The sequence below is a fragment of the Camellia sinensis genome, chromosome 4 (genome assembly GCF_055761805.1).
Source record: "Camellia sinensis isolate YWXY chromosome 4, ASM5576180v1, whole genome shotgun sequence".
NCBI classification, from domain to species: domain Eukaryota; kingdom Viridiplantae; phylum Streptophyta; class Magnoliopsida; order Ericales; family Theaceae; genus Camellia; species Camellia sinensis.
In genome coordinates, this window is record NC_138964.1 from 11,593,903 (window position 1) to 11,617,131 (window position 23,229).

General features: G+C 34.9%; 1 protein-coding gene across 1 annotated transcript; it reads left to right on the forward strand.

Moving 5' to 3' along the window:
- Positions 1-4,113: 4,113 nt before the first annotated feature.
- Positions 4,114-21,166, forward strand: LOC114267107 (uncharacterized). The gene is made up of 4 exons (XM_082923065.1): positions 4,114-4,234; positions 18,568-18,768; positions 19,286-20,574; positions 21,059-21,166. The coding sequence occupies exons 1-4, from the start codon at positions 4,114-4,116 to the stop codon at positions 21,164-21,166; spliced, it is 1,719 nt and encodes a 572-aa protein (XP_082779191.1).
- Positions 21,167-23,229: the final 2,063 nt, after the last annotated feature.

Below are 23,229 nucleotides of genomic sequence, written 5' to 3' on the forward strand. Positions count from 1 at the left end.
ACTATTTTACAAAGGGTGAACCTCTCACTAATAAAAAATATTTTTTGAACTTAATGCTTTATACCTTCTTTATATTGGATTTTTCAACAATTTTATATAAAAAAATATGTTATGGTATTAGTGGGTTAGTAAGTTAGTGCTCTATCAACTTAAACCCTAAATCTCTAACTTTCTCATTCTAGGGATTGTTTTGGAAATTGACTTTTTTTTAATGACTTTTTACCTTTTTTTTTTAATAACAAAAAGACATAAAGAAATAAAAAGAATAGTTAATTTTTATTTTTAGTATCTTTTTAACTAAAAATGTGTGTTTCCAAAAATAGGCCTAAGCTAGCTACCCTGTCCTAACCACATTGGTACATTTATTTATTTCTATTTATAGTTTAGATATAGATATAGATATATTTTTCTTTCCAATTTCATAGGATTAATTATCAGATGAAAAAGCCCTAATTTATAAGCATGAAAAGGGCAAAAAGTTGCAAAAGCACTATTTTGCTATGTAAAAAAAAAAAAAAACAAAAACAAAAACAAAAATAAACAAATAAACAAACAAACAAATGCCATCAAAATGGGAAATTAAGGGATTGTTTGGAATGATTTAAATAAGTATACTTTTAAATTTTTTACAAAAAATATGTAAAAAAGTAGAGAGATAATGTGACTCAAAAAAAAAAAGGATAAAAAAACGTATTACAGTAGGTTATGCCAAACAAACTCTAACTTGATATGTTTTTATTTACACGCCAACACTCAATTTGTCAATGAATACTAGGCACCAAAAATTCAAAATTGTGGATGCTAATTTTCAATGTAATGGTTTTATTAAGTTAACCTAACTGTGGTTTAATGGAAAAACTATATGGGAAATATATTAAAAAAGTTGCAGCAAACTATTATAAATTTGTCTCACATTATCGCTTTAAGCCATTCAAACTTAATTTATGAGCCCGTTTGTTTTCAGAGATAGAATGGAGGAAATTCGTAGTGAGCGGATTAATAGTGAGGGATTGATAGTAAGGGGGTTAAGTAAAATTGTGTTTGTTTTGATAATAGTTGTTGGTCACTACAGGAAATGACACTTTTGGCGACTAAAATAGTGATCCCCAAAAGCCCAATGTTTGGTCGCCGAAACTCATTAGTGACTAAATTTTTTTGTCGCCAAGGTCGTCGCTTATACCCTGTCGGCGATAGTATTGGCGACTAACCTTTTTTTGGTCACCGAAAGTGAATGGTTGGCTATTAAACTTTTGTTAGTCAGCAAAGGTATCTTTTGGCAACTAGAATATTAGTTGCCGAAAGTTCTCACATAAAACTGAATTCAACTATTAGAGACTAAAATTTTAGTCGCCAATAAAAATTCTGTTACAGATAATAAACTTTGCTTGGTCACTACTACTATTCTTTGCGCTACTAAACTTTTATAAGTCGGCAAATGAAACATTTTGCCGACTACAAGTGCTAGTTGCCGAAAGTGATATTTAGTTATTGGAGACTAACCATTTTAGTCGCCAAAAGGGTGCAAGTTTTCATTTCACTCTTTCGCGACCAAATTGTTTGGTCATTGTTAGTTTTCACAACTAAACATTTTAGTCGCCAAAAGGGTGTATCTTTTTCATTTCATTCTTTCGCGACCAAATGGTTTGGTCACCGACGGATGCTGTGTTTTCTGTGACCAAAATATTTAGTCGACAATAGTTTATTCCCTCATTCTGATTTGTTTTGGCTACTAACTGTTTGATCGCCAAATGCCATTTGTTCATTTTTACTACTAAATATTTAGCCAACAAAACCTTTGCTTACATTTTTGGCTGCCAATATTTTTAGCTGCCAAAAACATTATAATTTTTTTTTTGGTTGAAATTTAATTTGTCAACCACTTGTATTTATTCCGTTATTAATGCAACCTGTACCTTGTATATATAAACAAAATAATCCTTGAATATTGATTATATTAGCAAACATTCGACAATGTGCACACATTAATTAACTTCCAACCATCCAAAAACATAAAAAGAGGACTTTATCTCCCAATTTCGAATTAGACAATTTTAGATGAATTGTCGGTCTAGCGTTTGCCAAATTATTATAAAGTAACAATTGTATCATTTTTAAATTGGTATATTGCAGTCAAAGCACAACTACCTGTCTATTTACAATCTCATTTACAGTAATCCAATTCAAAGTCTTGGGAAAATGGGACTAAGCTCAATTGCAGTGACAAAATTGAAAATTACTTGTGCAATACACACATTATAAATAATAAGAACCAAAATATTCTAAAATAAAAATAAAATATAAAACTAAATAGATTATTAGCATAAGCATACATGAATTTCTTAAACTTAAGAAGCATCAGTGCCATTGATTATGAATTTCTTAACATGCAAGCCAAGCATCATCCGCAGCTCTTTTCCAATCGTTTTGTGTTGGAACAATAGCTGAAGTAAATATTATTGCAACACCTTGACCACCCAGTAGGTATCTTAACCATATTTGCTGTAAAACTTACCTTCTTCACCATTCACAACCTCAAATAACATACCCAGATAACATATTGTCAACTGTTTATAGTCACACACAACAAACAAATAAAAATAAAAATAATAACAAAAACAAAAATTAAAAAAATACATGAAAGAGAGAAGAGCTCTCACGCCTAAATACCAGCATCTCTTTTTTTTTTTTTTGTTGTAATTATTGTGATTCTTTATAATGGGTAAAGCATCTAATGCTTACCTCCTCATCAACAAAAAAAAAAAAAAAAAAAAAAAAAAAAAAAAAAAAAACACCACCTGTTAAAACAAGATGCTTACCATGTTGGCCATCCAACGAGTAGAATCAAATTACAATTTTATAGCAAAATGCACCCAAAAGAAAGGCACTAAAAGCTTGATTAAATGGTAGGTAGCAGAATATGATGCTTTTTGTATGAACATAGACTAGTAAGAAGTTGGTTTGAAATTCACCCCTTTCCAACCATGTGGAAGACTGAGGAGAGAAGGGAAATGACAAGAATATTTTAAAATGGCCCTCTTGTGCTCACAAATACTTTTCTCTTTAAGACAAGAAATTTAGGGAGAGTTAAGAACACAAGTTGGCATAACAAATCAATAGAAGGCACAAACACAAAAAATAAACAACGACCAAGATGTTACCGTTCTTGGCCTAAACAAACAACAGAGGAAAATGAGAAATATCCCTCTTCTTTAGCTTCCCAAACTTTATTGAACAAAACACACACAATAGAGAAGTACTAAACTTCATTTAACGTGATAGCTTTTACAATGACTTTGCCCCCCATATAGTTCCTCCAACAACCCACACTTTCCAATATAGTCACAAGATTCTAACTTTTTCCTAGGAGTGAAGGAATTAGGAGAACAAAAAGCATGAGCCACATCACGCATAATAGCTTAGACCCAAAATTGAAATAGGACTTACAACAAGAATTATTACTATAAGTCGCAAATTGCAACTCCAAAAAGTTTATAAATTATATTACATTATCTATTGACGGTGTTAGAAGGAAGTGATAAACAACACACCATCTACATTTACTCTTTGACACCAACATCATATGAAGATGCAAGCATGTCGCGGACATACAAGAAAATCCACAAATGTGCCACTCCGAGTCCAACAACTAGCATTGATATGCGAGTTAGATGGGGAAATACTCACCTGAAAATCTCAACCTACCTTAGCAACAATTTGGAGAATATCCACTAGCCTCTATAAAAACATTCACATAGTTTAAATCAATGCCAAACTGAATATAAAAACCCCACGATCTAGCATAAGCTTAAGAAAGGAGAAAAAGGGGCATTGCTCAGAGTAAGTGAACAACCTACCTCTTTGTCTCCAGTATGAGAACAATCCCGTGAATAGAATATAATTAAATCACTTCAAGCACAATTTTTAGTACATAAATTTGCTCCTTTGAACTTCAGTATGGGCGAGAATGGTTTCCACCATGATAATTTCTATCTGGATCAAAACCTCCACTGTCTTTGTAATTGTCTCTGCGTCTGTCTCCATCGCCTCCATATCCACCTCTACCTCTGCCCCTGTTGTATGAACAATCATTAAAAAGCAGAGTTTTTCTTAGCGATGAAGCTTCTGGATCTCGCGGCGGTGGCAGTGGAGAGAGAGAGGGGCGGCAGCGACGGAGGTGGTAGCGGCGACAGTGGTGGTTGCAGCAGTCACGATGACGATGGCGGAGGAGAAGAAGGTGCTTCGGTTGCCGACGAACGCAAGGAGGACTGGTGGTGAGAGAGGGAAGGGAGAGGAGCATCGGAGATGGAGAGGGTGAGAGACCCTGAAAATAGGAAAATTATTCAATACTCCTAGAGCATTACGTGGTCATATTCCAAGCCAATCACCAATAACTTAGCCCCATGTTGTTCTACATCCCCAACATAAATTGTGGGCCCTTACGCCTCGCTACCAATCAAAATCTTATGGAGCACCACGTGTCCATATTTCGGAAGTACTGAATAATCACCCCTGAAAATAAAGAGAGAGAGGCGCTGGTTTGTTTAGGATTTGTTTTAGAAACAATATATATATATATATATATATATATCATTCACATAATTCATGACAATAAATTTTGGTCGCCAATTAATTTTTTTAATCCCTCCAAAATTTGAAATGTCTCCCTCTAAGTATTTTAATTTTTTGGTGACTAAAATTTTTTTAGTTGCTGAAAATAAATTTTTGACTACCAAACTTTTTGAAACCAAAGATAAAAAGTAAATTTTTATTTTTCATTCGGCAACTAAATAATTTTAGTAGCCAAAAATAACTATACAATGACTAAAATTGTTTTTAGTCATTGAAAATAAATTTTTGGTTGCTAAATATAAAAAGTAAATTTTTGTTTTTCATTCGGCGACTATATAATTTTAGTAGCCAAAAGTAAATATGCAGTGACTAAACAATTTTTTAGTCATTGAAAATAAATTTTTGGCTACCAAACTTTTGTTCGTCAAAGATGAAAAGTATCTTTTTGGTTTTTCATTTGGCGACTGAATAATTTTAATAGCCAAAAGTAACTACACAACAACTAAAAATTTTTTTTGTCACCAACTGTGGCATATTTAGTGACTAAAATTTTTTTTTGTCGCCAATTGTGGATTTTTTAGGAAGTAAATTTTGTTTAGTCACTAATAATCACTATACCCCGACTAAAAAAATTTAGTAGCTAAATCTTGTACTTTTGCCGACTAATATGATTTTTGGTCACCAATTCCACAACTTTTGGCGACTAAATTTTTTTAAGTCGCCAAATTTGGTCGCCAAAAGTGTAATTTCCTATAATGTGTGACTTAAAAAAGTTAAAAAGATAAAAAAAATGTATTACAATAGGTCATGCCAAATAAACTCTAAATCGATATTTTTGTATTTACACTCCAACACTCAATTTGTCAATGAATACCGGACGCCAAAAATTCAAAATTGTGGATGCTAATTTTCAATGTAATGGTCTTAAGTGAACCTAACTGTGGTTTAATGGAAAAACTATATGGAAAATATATTAAAAAAGCTGAAGCAAACTATTATAAATTTGTCTCACATTATTGCTCTAAGCCATTCAAACTTAATCTATAGGCCCGTTTATTTTTAGAGGTAGAATAGAGGGGATTATTAGTGAATTAATAGTGAGGGGATTATTAGTGAGAGGATTAAGTAAAACTGTATTTGTTTTGATGATATTTGATGGTGTAGGGAATGTTAAATTATTTTTATATAAAATTATAAAACAAATTAAAAAAAACAAAAACATTAAACATTAAACATTAATGTTCAAAAAAAGAAAAAGAAAAAAGCCTAACATGTAAAAAATAAAAAATAAAATAAAACAAATAAAACTATGATTTTTACATAACAAAAAATACAAAAAATTAAACATTAATGTTCAAAAAAAATGGCAAACATATAAAAAAAAATTAAAAAAAAAATAGTTTGGCGGACTATTTTCTAATATCAAGTCCCAAGCCTCCATCCTAATCCCCTCCCCAAGGCCCATTCTAATCTATAGGGGATTATGAATCCCCACTCCATCTCGTAAAACAAACACAACATTAGTGGGTCCCACCTCCATCTCAATCACAATCCCCCTCTATCTCCCAAAACAAACAGGGCCTATATACTCTGAAGGTTTTTTCACCTATTGTCAATGATGGAGCCAAGATTTTATTTTATTTTATTTTTTATCAGAAAATATATATATATATATATAATACACGGATTACATTCATAAGGTAGGCAGGACTGCATCATAGAAATACCCCTCAATGGTTGGCACCGAAAGGCGAGGCCAATCATATGCAAGCACAACACTACGAGTTGGTGAGAAACCAACTAGTGCTAAGATAAACAAGAAGCAATTCAATGTCTTAACAAATAGCCAAAGCAAACAGCATAACTTAGCACATACGATAAATAGAGTAACAACATATCAGGCCATGAGTGCATCAGGCGAACTTCCACTTAGCAACCTCATCTCTTCTTGATCTTGATTGCTTTTAAATCTTCTAAACTGAATATGAAATCATTTATTGAGACTTCTTTGAGATCTGATGAAAATTCACCCATGTAGCTACTTTGATTTTAATGGACTCCACTAACTTAGGCCAGATGGGATCAATGTTGTTAAAGACTTTCCCATTTTTAGCAAGCCAAAGGGTACATAACACTGCAAGTGGCAATGCTTCCCAAATGAGTTTGGCCAAATGTTTTCAATTTTGTCCATACCACCAAGCAAATAAAGCTGAAAATGACTCTAGAGTTATCCAGAAGATACAAACCCCACAATTCACAATTATAACCCATACCCTCCAAGAGAATGAGCAATGCAATAGCAAATGAATAGGTGACTCATCCTTAGTTCTGCAAAAGGCACAGTGGTTGAATTTTAGGATGATGTGCCTTTGAAAAGGAAATTGGTGGTGTGGCTTGCTTTTCGTGCTCCTTTCGGATACGAGTAGCCCCCATAATTTGGACTCCTGTGGTGCTAAATCTGATTCCACAAGTGCAATGCGAAATAGATAAATACAAATGAGTCCAAATCTGGCAAATCTTTTGAAAAATCAATTTTGAATAAAAAAATGCCAAAAATAGAATGCTTTGCCAGATTATAGAGTCGCCACCTAAATATTTTTGAGAAATTTAAGAAACCCGAGACTCGTGTCAAAGGCCACTTATCCGTCATCACCAAGAGTGTCTCGGCTTGGGAACTTAGGTACGAGAAGGGAAGATCATGAATTGAGCACCTCACTCGCCCGATCAAAGATCGGCCTCTACTAATCATGATGTGATTCTTATTACCTTATATGCTCTTGTTCTATTTATTAGGCTAACCTTGTTATGTGACGCACACAAGTATAGACTAATTTGCAAAAATTAGAACATTTTAATTTCATGTTTGTTTGAAAATTATTTTGAATATGTGTTACTTAAAAAATTGAACTCATATGTACCTTTATCAAACTATTCCAGTTTAAGCAATTAGCCTCCATCCACGGGCATTCAAACAATTTATCATTTAAGCAATTAGCCTTATGGTATTCATGCTTGACATAGCAACGATCACACGTATACTGTATGCTAAAACAATAAAAGCTTACCCCAATTCCCGAGGTGAGCCAAAAAAAAAGCTAGTTAGAAAAATACATGATCCTAACCAATGATAAATGCCTAATGCAACACATGCAATGTGCAATTAGAAGTCTGGCTACTAGCGTGGCATGTGAATCAATTCAATAGCATGAGGTTTTAAACACGTTTTTAAAGAAGTATTTAAATGAGAATGCTTAAGAGAATTATGAACCGAACTTCATGCATGCAAGACTAATGGATGCTAAGCATGGGACGTGCTAAACGAAATGTGATGCTCTAAAGTATCCATCATAAGCAGGTAAATAAAAGTGAGAAAGACGTGGGGTTGGAAGACATACATGCATTATTATATATTTTCCCTCTCATAGGAGGGTCTGAATAAATGAATTAGCTAAGCTACTAAACTAATTATTACAACGCCGATATAACTAGCTACTTTAACTAACTATTTACAACACAAATTAACTAGCTACTTTAACTAATTATTACAACTCCAATATAATAATACAAGGACTAACTAAGTAGTTACACTAGAGAATTAATTAAGCTAAGTAATTAAGTACTCTAACTAATCAGCCCTAAAAAGCAAGGTATGCTCATGTATGAAGGCAGTTTCTACCCGAAAATGCCTCCCTTTTTTACTGACAAGAAGGGTTCTGTTTTGCAATCATAAAATTGCATTGTTTTGCCTCAGCCTCTTCTCTGTTCTATAGGAAAAATGGTATTGCCTGGCTGAAAAAGTGGCCGGCTAGCCACTAATTTGTGGTATTGCCTTGCTGTAACAGATAACAAACAAAGCACAAACAAAGCATTTTCAGGGGATGTTTGTCCACCCTACTGCTCTTTATCATCAGATAGATCAAAGGGGAGGTAGGCTTGATTCGCAAGCCATCAATCAGCACAAATTCATTACGTGATGACTTATGAACCAAGGGATACAATTGAAATAAATGGTAAGGAAAGACCAACAAAACCTCCTCTCTATCATGGATTTGATCAAAAGAAGTGGTTGACATTGAGCCTTGAACCATTTTCATCACTAATAAGTATGAAATGCTCCAAGACTCAATGGGTTCAATTAACATCCGATTGAACCCTAAGATCGATTTTATTATCTTGTTCCATTTTATTCCAATTTCAATACCTCTTTTAATTACCTTTACATTACTTAAGCCTTTTAGTCCAATAATGAAGATTAAGTCCACTAATGGAAAAAAGTGCCAAACAAAGAGTTGTTTTGGGCATGAGAGAGATGTCATGCCGTTGGTAATGAATCTCTGAGGAGATTAAACCATTAAGCACAACAATCTCTATCCCAAGCTTAAACAAACAATCAGTTTGAAATGGCTCTCAAAGCAAAGAAGAAGCCAAGAAATGAGGGAGGTTGTAGAGGTGATTAGAGGTGAACACAAGCATGAAAAGCATAAAATAAATGCTATCAACTCAAATAGGTTGGTGGGTAAGGGTTAAACCTCTAAACCTATGAGGACCATTACTCTACAAGCATACTATACAAAGCATAAATGAAATGAATGCCTTAAAACAGTCCTAAAAAAAGTCCAAAATAACACTAAAATTCATATGGAAAGGCTTGAAATAGTAAGCTACAATATTGAGGAAATTAAGCTAGAAAACAAGCACAAGGAGGGGAGGCTAACGCCTCCATTTTTGGGACTTCAAAACAATGTTTTTAGTCTCTGAAAACCTCTGAAATTCAGTGGTAAAATGCTCCAAAACAGGTTGAGAAACGGATGGGAAACACAAGGGTAAAGGCCTAGGAACCAAGGTTCAAAGAAGGGTGGTTAACCCCTCTACCTTTAATAGCCTTAAACCATAAGCTTCAACCCATAAAAAAAGTTAAAAAATAGTTCAAAAACAGTAAGAAAAGAGAAGGAAGATGTAGTGTAAAGATAGTCAAAGTTATACTTCTTGAAGCAAGGCAACTCTTTTGTTAACAAACCCACAAGTTTTCACTCTCAAGGACTGATATTTGAGCTTAAGAACCTCAGCAAGAAGAGCTAAATTTTTGGTTTAGGAAGTGTAGAGAGAGAGTGTGTAGGTTGCAAGAGAGAGAGAGAGAGAGAGTGCTATCCAAGTCTTGGAGTTTTTGAAATTTTTTCTAACCTTAAAAACATGAGGGAAGGTCAAGTATATATAGAAACATAAGTCCCTTAGTTGAAATATCTGTATATAGACAGCTGGTGCAGTGCATGCACTTGTGGAAGACAGCTGGCACAAATATCTGCAAAAATCTGATTTTTGACACAAGTGGCCGACAGACCACTAAAAAGGGGCTGTCGCCCACTAATAGTGGTTGCCCAAACAAAAATCTATTTTCAAGCCTGACTTCAAACGGGCATATCTCCCTTATCCAGACTCGATTTTAAGTTATTCTCTAAATTGAAGCCCTGAAAGTCTACTTTTCAATGGTGGTGGCTCATATCTAAATTCTAAGTGTAAAATGATATATTCCTATTTTAGTAAAGGCTGCTCATTTCTATCTTAACTGATTAATGGCCAACATTTCCCCTAATTAGTTTTCTTCTCTCCCCTCCTATCTCCTTCAACTCCAAACCTATAAATAAGATATTTTTATAAATTTTCAAAGAGTTCACCTCCCTTCCATTTATTCCACTTTGTCCTTACTCGGATTACCGAAAAGTGCAATATTTTGAATGAAATGTGAGTCTCGGAACATCATAGAAGCATTTGGAAATATATGTTGGAAAAGAGGGTTTTAAGGTCTAAAATAGTTTTGGTCTAAATAGGGGGTGAGGTTAGGATTTACAAGCTCTTCTTGCTGAAGAAATCGAACATTTGTACAACGTAACTTTTATCATCGAGTGATCAACCTAAGGCACCAAAGTCTTAAGGGCGGTCAAAAGCGGGGTGTCTACAGGTGTTTGTAACACGATTCCACCAAATGAGCCAACCAAAGGCTTTGATCCTTGGAGGTGCAATTGACTTCTATGTCTTCATGACAGGAAATGGTGTTAAATGTTGTAAAGGGAGAGAAATTAAGACATTGACTTAGCCTTGGTTTGGCAAACTCTTTTGGCTAAATAATTACAAAAAGACAAAAAAAAAAAAGTCAAAAAACCAAAAAAGCCAACAAAAAGTTTGTCATTCCAAAGCTAAAAAGCTAAAAAGGCCAAACAAGAAAACCAAACAAACAAAAAAGTCTTAGGCTAAAAAAGTCAAAAAAGCCAAAAAGCCAACTGTTGGGTTTTATTATTGGCAATCCCGTTTGACAAGGATTTCTTTTAGAAGTTGATTTTCTTCCAAAACTAGGATTACTTTTGGATTTCTATATGTAATTGGATTTCTTCCAAAACTAGGATTACTTTTGGATTTTCTAGAAATAGTTGGTTTTCTCCGAAAACTATTTAATTCCTCCAGATCTTCTTTTTGGTTCTTAGGGTTTATATCTGGGGATATTTTGTTAGTTTTCTTTGATGTTTTATTGAGTATTCAACTCATGGTTTAAAAAGAGTACATCAAAGGTTTTGTTTGTTATACACAAGAGAGGGAGAGTTGTTCTTCGGTGGATTCTGAAGAATTCGAGCCTGAAGCTTCGGTGGATTCTGGAGTGGCTCATCGTAAAGACAATTCCGAGGTGAAGATGGGGTTGGAAGAGGCACATAGTGGTTGGTTCAATTAGGCGTGGATTCGCTAGGTAATTGAGAGTATACCTGTGTAATTCCTTTAAATTTTCTTAGTGGATTGTTTTGTGGCTGTTGCCCGTGGTTTTTTAATCACAGTTGGAGGTGTCCAATTGTGATTTTTTTACGTTAAAATCGTTGTGTTGATTTGTCTTGATTGTTTGATTGGAATTGTTATATACTGCTTAAAATTGTTACATAATCACAAATCAATATCTAGGGGATTTCTAGATTTCATTGTTAGGTTTTATTATTGGCAATCTCGTTTGACAAGGATTTCTTTTTGAAGTTGATTTTCTTCCAAAACTAGGATTACTTTTGGATTTCTTCCAAAACTAGGATTACTTTTAGATTTTTTATAAATAGTTGGTTTTCTCCCAAAACTATTTAATTCCTCCAGATCTTCTTTTTGGTTCTTAAGGTTTATATTTGGGGATATTTTGTTAGTTTTCTTTGACGTTTTATTGAGTATTCAACTCATGGTTTAAAGAGAGTACATCAAAGGTTTTGTTTGTTATACACAAGAGAGGGAGAGTTGTTCTTCGGTGGATTCTGAAGAATTTGAGCCTGAAGCTTCGGTGGATTCTGGAGTGGCTCATCGTAAAGACAATTCTGAGGTGAAGACGGGGTTGGAAGAGGCACATAGAGGTTGGTTCAATTAGGCGTGGATTCGCTAGGTAATTAAGAGTATACCTACGTAATTCCTTTAAATTTTCTTAGTGGATTTTTTTGTGGCTGTTGCCCGTGATTTTTTAATCACAGTTTGAGGTGTCCAATTGTGGTTTTTCCACGTTAAAATCGGTGTGTTGATTTGTCTTGATTGTTTGATTGGAATTGTTATATACTGCTTAAAATTGTTACATAATCACAAATCAATATCTAGGGAATTTCTAGATTTCTCAATTGGTATCAGAGCGAGTCATTCTATTTTTTTTTTAAAAAAAATTATATATCTTTTAGAACGAGATCTTGTTTGATTTGTGATAATGGATTCAATTCGTGAGGGAAATTCTATGGTTCGACCACCCCTACTTGACGGATCCAATTATTCGTTTTGAAAAGCTCAGATGAGATCGTTTTTAAAATCTATTGATGAAAAAGTTTGGCAATCTGTCATGTATGGGTGCACTGAACCGACAATTACCGTTGATGGAGTAACTTTCCCCAAACCAATTGAAAAGTGGGACACAATTGATTATCAAAATAGTAGCTGGAATAGTAAAGCTATCAATTCTCTCTTTTGCGCTGTCACACCTGAAGAGTTTATCGAATTTGCAATTGTGAAGTCGCAAAAGAGGCTTGGGATATCTTACAAACTATTCATGAGGGCACTCCTTCTGTTAAACGCTCAAAACTTCAAAGGCTTACGTCTAGTTTCGAAAACCTTTCAATGAAAGATAGTGAGACCTTTGATGAATTTTATGTGAAGTTGAGTGACATTGTAAATTCCAGCTTCAATTTAGGTGAAAAAATACCAGAATCCAAAGTTGCGGGAAAAATTTTGAGATTCTTTCCCGATCGGTTCCAACCAAAAGTTACGGCTATTGAGGAGGCTCAAGATGTTGACAACCTCAAGCTAGATTAGTTGGTTGGAAATCTCCAAACTTATGAGGCACATAGGAATTTGAAAAAGAAACAAAAAGATATTGCTTTTAGGAGTGCTCATAAAGTTGGAGAGGATTCTGATGAGGATTATGAGATAAATTCCAAGATTATGGCTGTTTTTGTTAAACAATTTAAAAAATCTTTTTTGAAAAAGAATCCTAATCTTTTGGAATCTACTCATACTCATAAATCTAAAGGCAAAGATAAACTCAAAATTAATTCTATAGCCAAGAAAGAGACAGGAAGGATACAAGGGAACTCTGAAAGACTCCAATGCTATGAATGCCAAGGATTTGGCCACTTTGCTTCAGAATGCCCCACTCGTTTGCAGAAGAAGAAAGCTCTCGCCATCACTTGGGATGATGAATCAGAATCTGATGAAGATGAAAGTGACAACGAAGATCAAGGCGAAGAGGGGCATAAACAATTCCTTGCTTTCATGGTGGCTTCTGAAACTGAAGGACGAATAGAGTATCCGAAGAGCCTGGTTGAGAATGCCACTGATGATGAATCCTCGGGAAGTGATGATGAAGAGCTTGAGCAAGCTTATGGAAAGTTGTATAAGGAATCTCTTAAGTTATCCAAATTGAATAACAAACTCACTATGAAACTCAAAGCATGTGAAACTGAATGTCAAACTGAAGGAGGAGATTTCTGAGGCTAGGATTGATGCCATCAAAATAGCTAATGATCAACAAGCTCTTTGTGCAAAACTCTTTACTTGTGAGACAGAGAGGAATGAGCTACAGAAAATCTATGCAACATATGAAGAAAAAATTGAAACTCTCGAGATGTCTCAAGTTGCTTTGGAAGAACTAATGATCAAGAAAGAGGAAGAACTCAAGTGTGATATGGATACCATTGGTCTTTGGAATAGAGGATCAAAGACTTTGGACAATATCATTGGGTCTCAACAAATTTGTTCTGACAAGAGTGGCATTGGCTTTGGTGGTAAGAAAGAGCAAAAACAGAGTGCATCTACATCTCATGATACAAGAATTCAAGGAAAGGGAGAACAAAAAATTCAACATAAGGATGGACTTCTCAAACTTCCTAGAGTTGGTAAGGTAAAAGAAAAGAAGGTACACCTTGTACACCCTATTTTTATTTGTCATCATTGTGGTATGCATGATCATATTCGCCCTTATTGTTATAAGTTGCATGGGAGAGTGTATTTGCCTAGACCTAAAAATAGGATGTTGGAAACCAAGTCAAGACGAGTTCCCGTTGAAAGAAAAGGGAACCACAACATCAAGATACCACCCAAGAACCGCAATTCTCACAATTTTGTTCATACTAAAGCGGTTTGGGTCAGAAAACTTGACTTGTGTTAATTTGTTTATTTGTTTTAGCTTTTGGGTTTTCGTGTGTTTTTTTTTATTAAAAAAATGTGTGCATGTTCTTTTTTTTTTTTGTCTTGCTTTGGTTTAAAAAAAAAAATCAAAAAGATTTTCTTAGTATGATTTTGCAAGCTTGAAAATTTTGAGTGGTCCTTGGTGCATATTGGAATTGATGAGAATATCCATTACATGTTAATATGTGTGTGCTTTCTGTGGTCATTACTCATTTTGGAGTGTGTGTTCTTTGATTAGTATGTCTCATTCTGTGCACACTCTTGGATTAGCAAATTTTGGAGTCTTCTGCCTTAGTGATTATTTTTTCTCTATGGACTTCTGTCATTGATCTTTTGCATTTTCTTGAGGAATTGACCTATACTAACATATCATGGGTGATGTTGAGTCTCTTAACCACCTTCCATCTTTTTTGCATGTCCACGGTTTTCCCCTCTATTCTTTGTAGTCCAGCCATGAGGAAAAGGCTACCTTAGAGTCACCAACCAGGCCATCCTTATTATATCCATGCTTATCTGGTTCGGTTTCCATACTCTTGAGCGTGTCAGCCGCCAATGAGTGTGCAAAAGAAAAGAAAGAAAGAAAAAAAAAAAACTGTGCACGAGAAAGAAAAGAAAAAAAAAATGTGCAAAAGAAAAAAAAGAAGAAAAGATTCATTGATTGAGGGGGAGCCTCCACCTTTACTCACCAAATACCCCTTGATTCCTAGTGGTTTGACTTTCCGTAGTTATGCTTAGATTCTCTTGCCAGAGGTTCAACTTTCATATCACTACTAGGATTTGAATCTAGTGTTTGTCGAACTCCAAGAGTCACACACACACTTTTATCATGGGATCTATACTTTGTATATAATGCATCACTTTTTTCACGAGAAATCTTCTACAGACTGTGCATATTGTGTTTTCAAGTAATTGTGCTTCTTGGATAGTCTTGTGTGTTTTAAGGTACTAATCTGAAATTCCTTACTTGCTTTACCATATTATTTTTGCCGTTTGCTTTTTGTTCACTGTTTTCAGTGTTTGTGGTTGCTTTTAGTAAGGGGGAGTTTGGTTTATCATTACAAGAGTTTGTTAGAATGAACACTTTGATTTGTTTGGATGTGTTCATGTCATGAGTCTGGTGCATGTGTCTTAGTTTTCAGTTTTGTTTTTCATGTGTCTTAGGATTTCATGTATTCATGTCATGAGTCTGGTGTATGTGTCTTAGTTTTCAGTTTTCCATGCTACATGTTCTTAAAATCTCCAAGTTGCATCTATTCATGTTTTCCATCTCATGTTTCAAGATAATCGTGTCATATGTCTATTGCTTTTTCATATACTCTTGTGGGACTAATAGTTGTTTTGGAGATTGTGGTACTAATAACTGTTTTGCAGATCTTAATCTTGAGAAAGAAGTTTGTGTTTGTTGGTTGTAATGGGTTGGGGTGATTAGGATTTTATTTGTCAGGTGTGTTTTGTCACGGCATTGCCAAAGGGGGAGATTGTTAGGTTTTATTATTGGCAATCCCGTTTGACAAGGATTTCTTTTAGAAGTTGATTTTCTTCCAAAACTAGGATTACTTTTGGATTTCTATAAGTAATTGGATTTCTTCCAAAACTAGGATTACTTTTGGATTTTCTATAAATAGTTGGTTTTCTCCCAAAACTATTTAATTCCTCCTGATCTTCTTTTTGGTTCTTAAAGTTTATATCTGGGGATATTTTGTTAGTTTTCTTTGATGTTTTATTGAGTATTCAACTCATGGTTTAAAGAGAGTACATAAAAGGTTTTGTTTGTTATACACAAGAGATGGAGAGTTGTTCTTCGGTGGATTCTGAAGAATTTGAGCCTGAAGCTTCAGTGGATTCTGGAGTGGCTCATCATAAAGACAATTCCGAGGTGAAGATGGGGTTGGAAGAGGCACATAGAGGTTGGTTCAATTAGGCATGGATTCACTAGGTAATTGAGAGTATACCTGTGTAATTCCTTTAAATTTTCTTAGTGGATTGTTTTGTGGCTGTTGCCTGTGGTTTTTCAATCACAGTTGGAGGTGTCTAATTGTGGTTTTTCCACGTTAAAATCGTTGTGTTGATTTGTCTTGATTGTTTGATTGGGATTGTTATATACTGCTTAAAATTGTTACATAATCACAAATCAATATCTAGGGGATTTCTAGATTTCTCACCAACTATAAAAGTCATTTCCAAACGACCCCTTAATCATTGAAGTCGCCAAAGTTAGGTGAATAAGTATCATTAAATGAATATGGGTCAAAACCCAAAAAAAAATGTGTTAACCAGAAGACAGAACCAAATTCGACTTGTTTTTTGACTAAATTAGCCAAGACCATAAAGTGTCCAAAGGGAACTTGCTGAGGTGCTACTTGCCAAGGTTCAATTATGGAGGTAGACTCTACCTCAGCTCCATAATTTTACTACGGCGTTGCCTTTGCCACTTGCTAAGGGAAGAGGAGTCGTGGCACCTTCGACCTCTGCAACTATCTTCTGGGGCAAGGCCCCCCAAGGTAATAGCAGTCTTTGGCAGAGGCATCCCTCTACAAATAGAGACTAATGCTCGACACTAATAATAGGCCCCAAAGTATTACTAGCTCGGCGCTAATAGCAAGCCCTGAAGCACGTATAGATTGGCATTGATAGTAGGCTCCAATGTTTACTAGGTGGAGCTGATAGTAGGCACCAAGGATGCCAGTATACAACGATGACCTGTGAAGATGGTAGCAGTGTAGTTCGAAATGAGGGGACTCCCTTTCCATATACCTAGGTCAAGGACCTACCTTGGTTGTATATGTAGGACCAAGAAATCCCCCTTAGGCTTGGTACGAGGCACAACTTTTGCTATGGCCTGCGCCTTGGAAAACTAGGGAGTTTGTGGATATGTGGCTAAGAGTGAAGGAGTCGCTGGTGTAAACTAGTATGGTTGATAACAGATCATAAGTCTTGAGAGTACATGTCTTGGCAAACCGAACTGAGAAGGCAAGTGCCACGGCCACTAGGACACCTGTCGAGGTTCGTACCAAAAAGGTATACGTTGAGACTTGTGGCAAACATATAGTACAGTGGTACTTACTAAGGTTTTGTGCCAAATAGATGGTACATGTCAAGGGACACATATCTGCCAAGGCTTGGTGGTTCAGGATGGAATATCCTGTGACACATGTCGCTATACTGTTTGGCCACTTGATATATTCCGGTACCAAGGAAAAGCCTATAAATAGGGTCTAATTCCCGAGGTTTAAAAGAAGAATGTTTTAGGAAATAAGGGGATACGCTACCCATTTTGTTGCACTACCATTTTCTTCTTCTAGACCACTTGCTGCACCCTCACTTGGCTACTCACTCTCCAACATTCCTAGATTATTGACCCATTCACATAGTTTTGTCTCACTAAGTGATATTATTATACTATTCATTCTCAACCCCTACAAACGAGGGCGGAGGGAAATAGGGGCGAGGGGGGGTCACCTGCCCTCCTTGACTTTTCAAATTTTTTTTTTTTTTTTTTTTTTTGGGTCTTAGTTTACACACAGTCCTGTCCCTCCTATACACAACACTCCCAATTTTACCCAAACATACTGACACACGCACCCACGTTTTTTTTTTTTTTTTTTGAATCCCAATCCTAACCAAACACTAACACACAACTTTTTTTTCGATGAGCACACACAACTCCAATTACAGCAAGATTAAAACCCTAAAACCCTAAAAGTGTGTGAAATTCTTTATATATATATATATATTTATTCACAGTACTTGTTAAGTGTCTTCATATATTCTTTGTCTTCTTTGTCTCCCTTTGTTGCTTTGCAATTTACTGACTTGCGATTCACTAGACTAGGATCACAAAACATAGATTTGGGACCACACTACAATATTGGTATCTTCTCTTCATTGTTTACATGCAACTTTATTTATTAATTTTTATTTTTAAATAAAAATTATGAGTATCCATTTATAGTTATTTATTATTTTTTGCAATTTTATTTGTTATTATTTATGTTAAAATAAGAGATTTTGATATGCTAAAATTATTAATCTTAATTAGTGGTGATTTATATTAAAATTAGGGATTTTGGTTTGTTGTTGTTTGTGCTAAAATTAGGGATTTGATATGTTGTAAAATTAAAAATATTAATTTGTAGTCATTAATATTTAAATTAGGGACTTTGATTTGTTATAATTTTTGCTAAAATATGAAATTTTGATTTGTTGTGATTTGTGCTAAATTTAAACTTTTTGATTTGTTTTAAAATTGGAGATTTTGATTTGTGAGGGTTTGTGATTTTGATTATGAATTTTTATTTTGATTTTGATTTTTTAAAATAGTCATGGAGAAACATTTCAAAAGAAAATCAAAGTTGGAATCATCTCTTCCTCAAGAAAAAGATGATAATTATTCTTCTGCAAAACAAAGTCGCATAGAAATCAACTTAGCAGACCTACCTGTAGATCCAGGACTACGGCCTCGGATTATGGACTATAATGCTAATGATCGAGATCAAATTCGTAGGGCATATCTACAAAAAGGTCCTTGTCAACCTCGTGATCATAATTTTCCATAAAAATATTTGGACAAAAACTTCGGCAATTTAATCAGGTTTGGTTTAGTGAATTTCCTAATTGGTTGGAGTATAGCATAACAAAAGATGCAGCATTTTGTTTATGCTGTTATCTTTTCAAACTTGATATTAGAGATCAAGCTAGTGGTGATTCTTTTGTTGTTGAGGGTTTCTCAAATTGAAAGAAAAAATAAAAAATTCTGACTCATGTTGGAGGTCCTAATAGTGCTCATAATCAAAATTCGAGTAAATGTCAAGACTTGTTAAACCAAAAGAAACATATTCAAATGATTTTTTTTTCAAACAATTTGATCAAGCTCAAATTGAGTATCGAACCTGTTTGAATGCATCGGTTGATTGTGTCAAATTTCTTCTAAGACAAGGACTTGCGTTTCGTGGGCTTGATGAATCTGAAAATTCAAGTAACTAAGGAAATTTTCTTGAACTTCTCAATTTTCTTGCTAATCATAATGATGATGTCAAAGTGGTCGGATTGACCAATGCTCCACAAAATCTCATGTTGACATCTTCTGATATTCAAAAAGACGTTGTAAATGTGGTTGCATTTGAAACTATCAATGTAATTATTAGAGATCTTGGTGATACACTTTTTGCTATTTTGATTGATGAAGCTCGTGACATATCAATGAAGGAGCAAATGGCAGTTGTAATACGATATGTTGACAAAAAAGGCCAAATGATTGAGCGCTTTTTGGGTATTAAGCATGTTGCTAATACGAATGCTCTCTCACTCAAACAAGCTGTGAAAAATTTATTCACCAAACTTGGATTGAGTATTTCAAGATTACGGGGTCAAGGATATGATGGGGCTAGTAATATGCAAGGTGAGTTCAATGGTCTTAAAACACTTCTACTGAAAGAGAATCTTCGTGCATATTATGTTCATTGTTTTGCTCATCAATTGCAATTGGCACTTGTAGCCATGGCAAAGAATCATGATCAAATTGCTTTAGTTTTCACTTTGGTTTCTAATGTGGTGAATATTGTAGGAGTACCATGTAAACGCCTAGATATTATTAGGGAGAAGCAAGCTGCAAAAGTTACTGAGGCACTTAATACTAGAGAGCTATCTAGTAGGCAATGCTTAAATCAAGAAACTATTCTTAAACGTGCTTGTGATACTCGTTGGGTTTCATACTGTGGTACTTTAGTTAGCTTGGCTGGAATGTTTTCAACAGTGACTGATGTGCTTGAAATGATTTCGGAGGATGGTTCAAATTCAAAACAACAAACAGAAGCAAATGCATTATTGGAATTAATTCAATCATTTGAGTTGGTATTTGACCTTCATTTGATGAACATGATATTGACTATTACCAGTGAGTTATCGCAAGCATTGCAAAGAAAAGATCCAGATATTGTTAATGCCATGAATTTAGTTCAAATTTCTGAAGTTTGGCTCCAAAAGATGAGGGAGAGTGGGTGGACATCTTTACTTGATGATATTTTTTCTTTTTGTGAAAAGCACAAAATTCATGTTCCCCAAATGGATGATATGTTTGTAGCTCAAAGGAGAAAAAGATACAATGCTCAAGAAATTTCAAACTTACATCACTATCGCACTGAGTTATTCTACACTGTTTTGGATATGCAAATTCAAGAACTAAATGCTCGTTTCACTGAGTCGAACACTAAGTTGCTACATTATGTGGCATGTTTGAATCCATCTAACTTTTTCTCTAGTTTCGACAAGAAAAAGTTAATTCATCTTACCAAATTTTGTCCTAAAGAATTTTCTGCAGGGGAGCTCATGGTACTTAATGATCAACTTGATATATATATTATTGATATGTTACCTGCAGACACGCCATTTTTGACCGCCTTTAAGACTTGGGCACTTTATCCCAAACACCCGATGATAAAAGTTGCACTGTGCAATCTTTTGAATTCTCAGCGAAGAAATTTGGATTCAAGCTCTAATCCCAAACCTTACAGCCCATTTTGGCCAAACTTTTTTTAGACCTTAAAACCCTCTTTTTCAAAGTATTTTTCCAAATATTTCTACGATGTTTTGAGGCTCACGTTTCGTTTAAAATATTGCACTTTTCTGTAAATTGAGTAAGGAAAAAGTGGAGATACATGAAAGGGAGGTGAACTCTTTGAAAAAAAACTTTAAAAACATCTTATTTATAGGAGGGGAGGGAAAAAAACTAGTTTAGGAAAAGGTTGGGCATCAAACAGTTAAGATAGAAACGAGCAACCTTCAATAAATTAGACATATCTCTTTGCACAATTAGAATTTAGATGTGAGGTTACCATCATTGGAAAGTAGACTTCCGAAGATTTACTTTAGACTCAAGAATCACCTAAAACCAAGTCCAGATGAGGTAGATATAGCCATTTGAAGTCGGGCCAGAAATACAAATTTTTGGAGCCGACCGGCTTTGAATGAAAAAAAGTGAATTTGTGCCTTTTAGAGCCGGTCGTGTGTTTTGGGGGCCGGCCGGCTCTTAATAGCGCCAAATAGATAGCTGGCGAGAATTGAATAGCTAGCTTTGTTTGAAGGTATTTTTGACCAAATTGGCTCAAATTCTGTAAATAGACCCCCTGTACTCAGAATTAAATGTTAGAAGATTTTCCCAAAAGCTTTGAAGAGCTAAAACCATCTTCCTTACTCCTTTTATCTTCAAACTATCTTTAGCTATACATACACAATACATACACCATCAAAGCTTGTTCTTGAAGCTTTTTGTTGAAGTTTCACACCATATATCATAAACTTGAGGGTGTTGGAATCAAGTTTGTTAACTAAGAGCTTACCTCTCTTTTCAAAAGGTATAATTTTGCACCTTTTTCTTTAATCTTCTTCTACTCTTTTCCTCTATTTTTCTTGTCTTTATATACTGATTTTCAGAGTTAGAAAGGCTGAAAAATGTGATTTAAAAGTTCCAAAAGTAGAGGGGTTAACCACCCCTCCTTAGTCTTACTTACTAACTTTCTATCTCTTTGTTTTTCCGTATCTTTTGTGCCCTTTTAACATGATTTTATCCAATGTTTTTGGGCTATTTTTGGACTATTTTTAGAGACTAAAATATGTGAATTGAAGTTGTAAAAGTGGAGGGGTTAGCCACACTTCCTTAGGCTTGCTTACTACCTTTGTTTTCTTTAATCTTTACTTACTTGTTCTAGCATTTCAAACTATTTTCAGCTTGTTTTTGGGGTAATTTTTTCACTGTTTTTTTGGTTTTAGGGGTTGTTTGACCCATTTAATTAGTTTATGCTTTGAATATCATGTTTGTAGTGCAAGCTTGCTTGTCTTGCTTGTCCTCTCCTATTTGTGTTCACTTTCTTCCCCTTTTTTAAGTAGTTTATCCATTTTTTTTCACATATTAGAGGTTGTTTAGGGTTGTCCTAATTCATTTACTTAATTTATGATTTGAATACCATACTTGTTGTGTTGTAAGTCCTCATGGCTTCGGTTGTTTAGGCCTTAGACACGGAGTCATTTGAGTTGATGGCTTTTCTTTACTTAGTTTTCATATCAAGAGTCTCATCCTAATAATGAAGTTCGCATGATCATTTATGCGCCCTCCTTCATTTCTTCTTTTATTTTGTTTGAAAGTTATTTCAAACGATTGATCGTTATTCAATGCATAAGAAAGAGACCTATGCTCAATGGCTTAATCTCTACGAAGGTACATCGTCAAGGCGTAGTCTCCCTTTCATGCTAGGAATCAATTCTCGTTTGACATTTTTTCTCATTTAGTGGACTTAACCATCACTTTGGACAAATTGATTAAAGAATGTAAATGACTAATAAAATTGGCTTAAAATCAATGAAACCGACATAAAGAAAATGAATTAGATTGGTTGGATTTGGCCGGACGTTATGCCGAGTCCATCGCTTCAAAGATTGTCGCTTATCAATTCATGATATTTTGATGAGTATTAAGGCGAGTCTACGTCCTTCTTTGAGCTAAATTCATGATAGGAAGGGGGGTGGTCGTTTTCATTGTATTTATTAAATTCTTGTCTAATCGCATTCGAAATCGTCAAGCTATCAACTTGTGCCTATTGACGGTTTTGGGCTCGAATTCACTCTTCTCTTGAGTTCCATGGTAGAGGGGAGCAAAAGGGACAAACAGGGCCCAAACAGGCTCTGTCTGCACTGTCCTCACCTCAAAGCACAAAAACCTTTTTGGCATGAAATTAGGGTATGGCCAGCTATGTCTGGATCCGGCCAAATCTTGTTTGGGACTGGCCGGCCCCCAATGTGTGGTAAACAATGACCTTTTGGAAGAAATAGAGGGCAGTGGCTGAGGGTGAGGTAGAGCAATCTGGGCAGACATAATAGTTTCTGGACACTGTGCATGTGATCAACGTGCCTCATGGTCGCATGGATTGTAATTATCACTGTTGTATTATTATGATTATCATTATTGTAATTATTGTCGTTGTAAATATTATG

Excerpts from the sequence above, each read along its gene's own strand:
- LOC114267107 (XM_082923065.1), top strand. The coding sequence starts at position 4,114 with ATGAAGCTTCTGGATCTCGCGGCGGTGGCAGTGGAGAGAGAGAGGGGC. Across the intron at positions 18,769-19,285 it reads TAGGGCATATCTACAAAAAG|TGGTCGGATTGACCAATGCT; the intron begins GTCCTTGTCAAC and ends ATGATGTCAAAG. Across the intron at positions 20,575-21,058 it reads TTTCTGCAGGGGAGCTCATG|AATTTAGATGTGAGGTTACC; the intron begins GTACTTAATGAT and ends TTGCACAATTAG.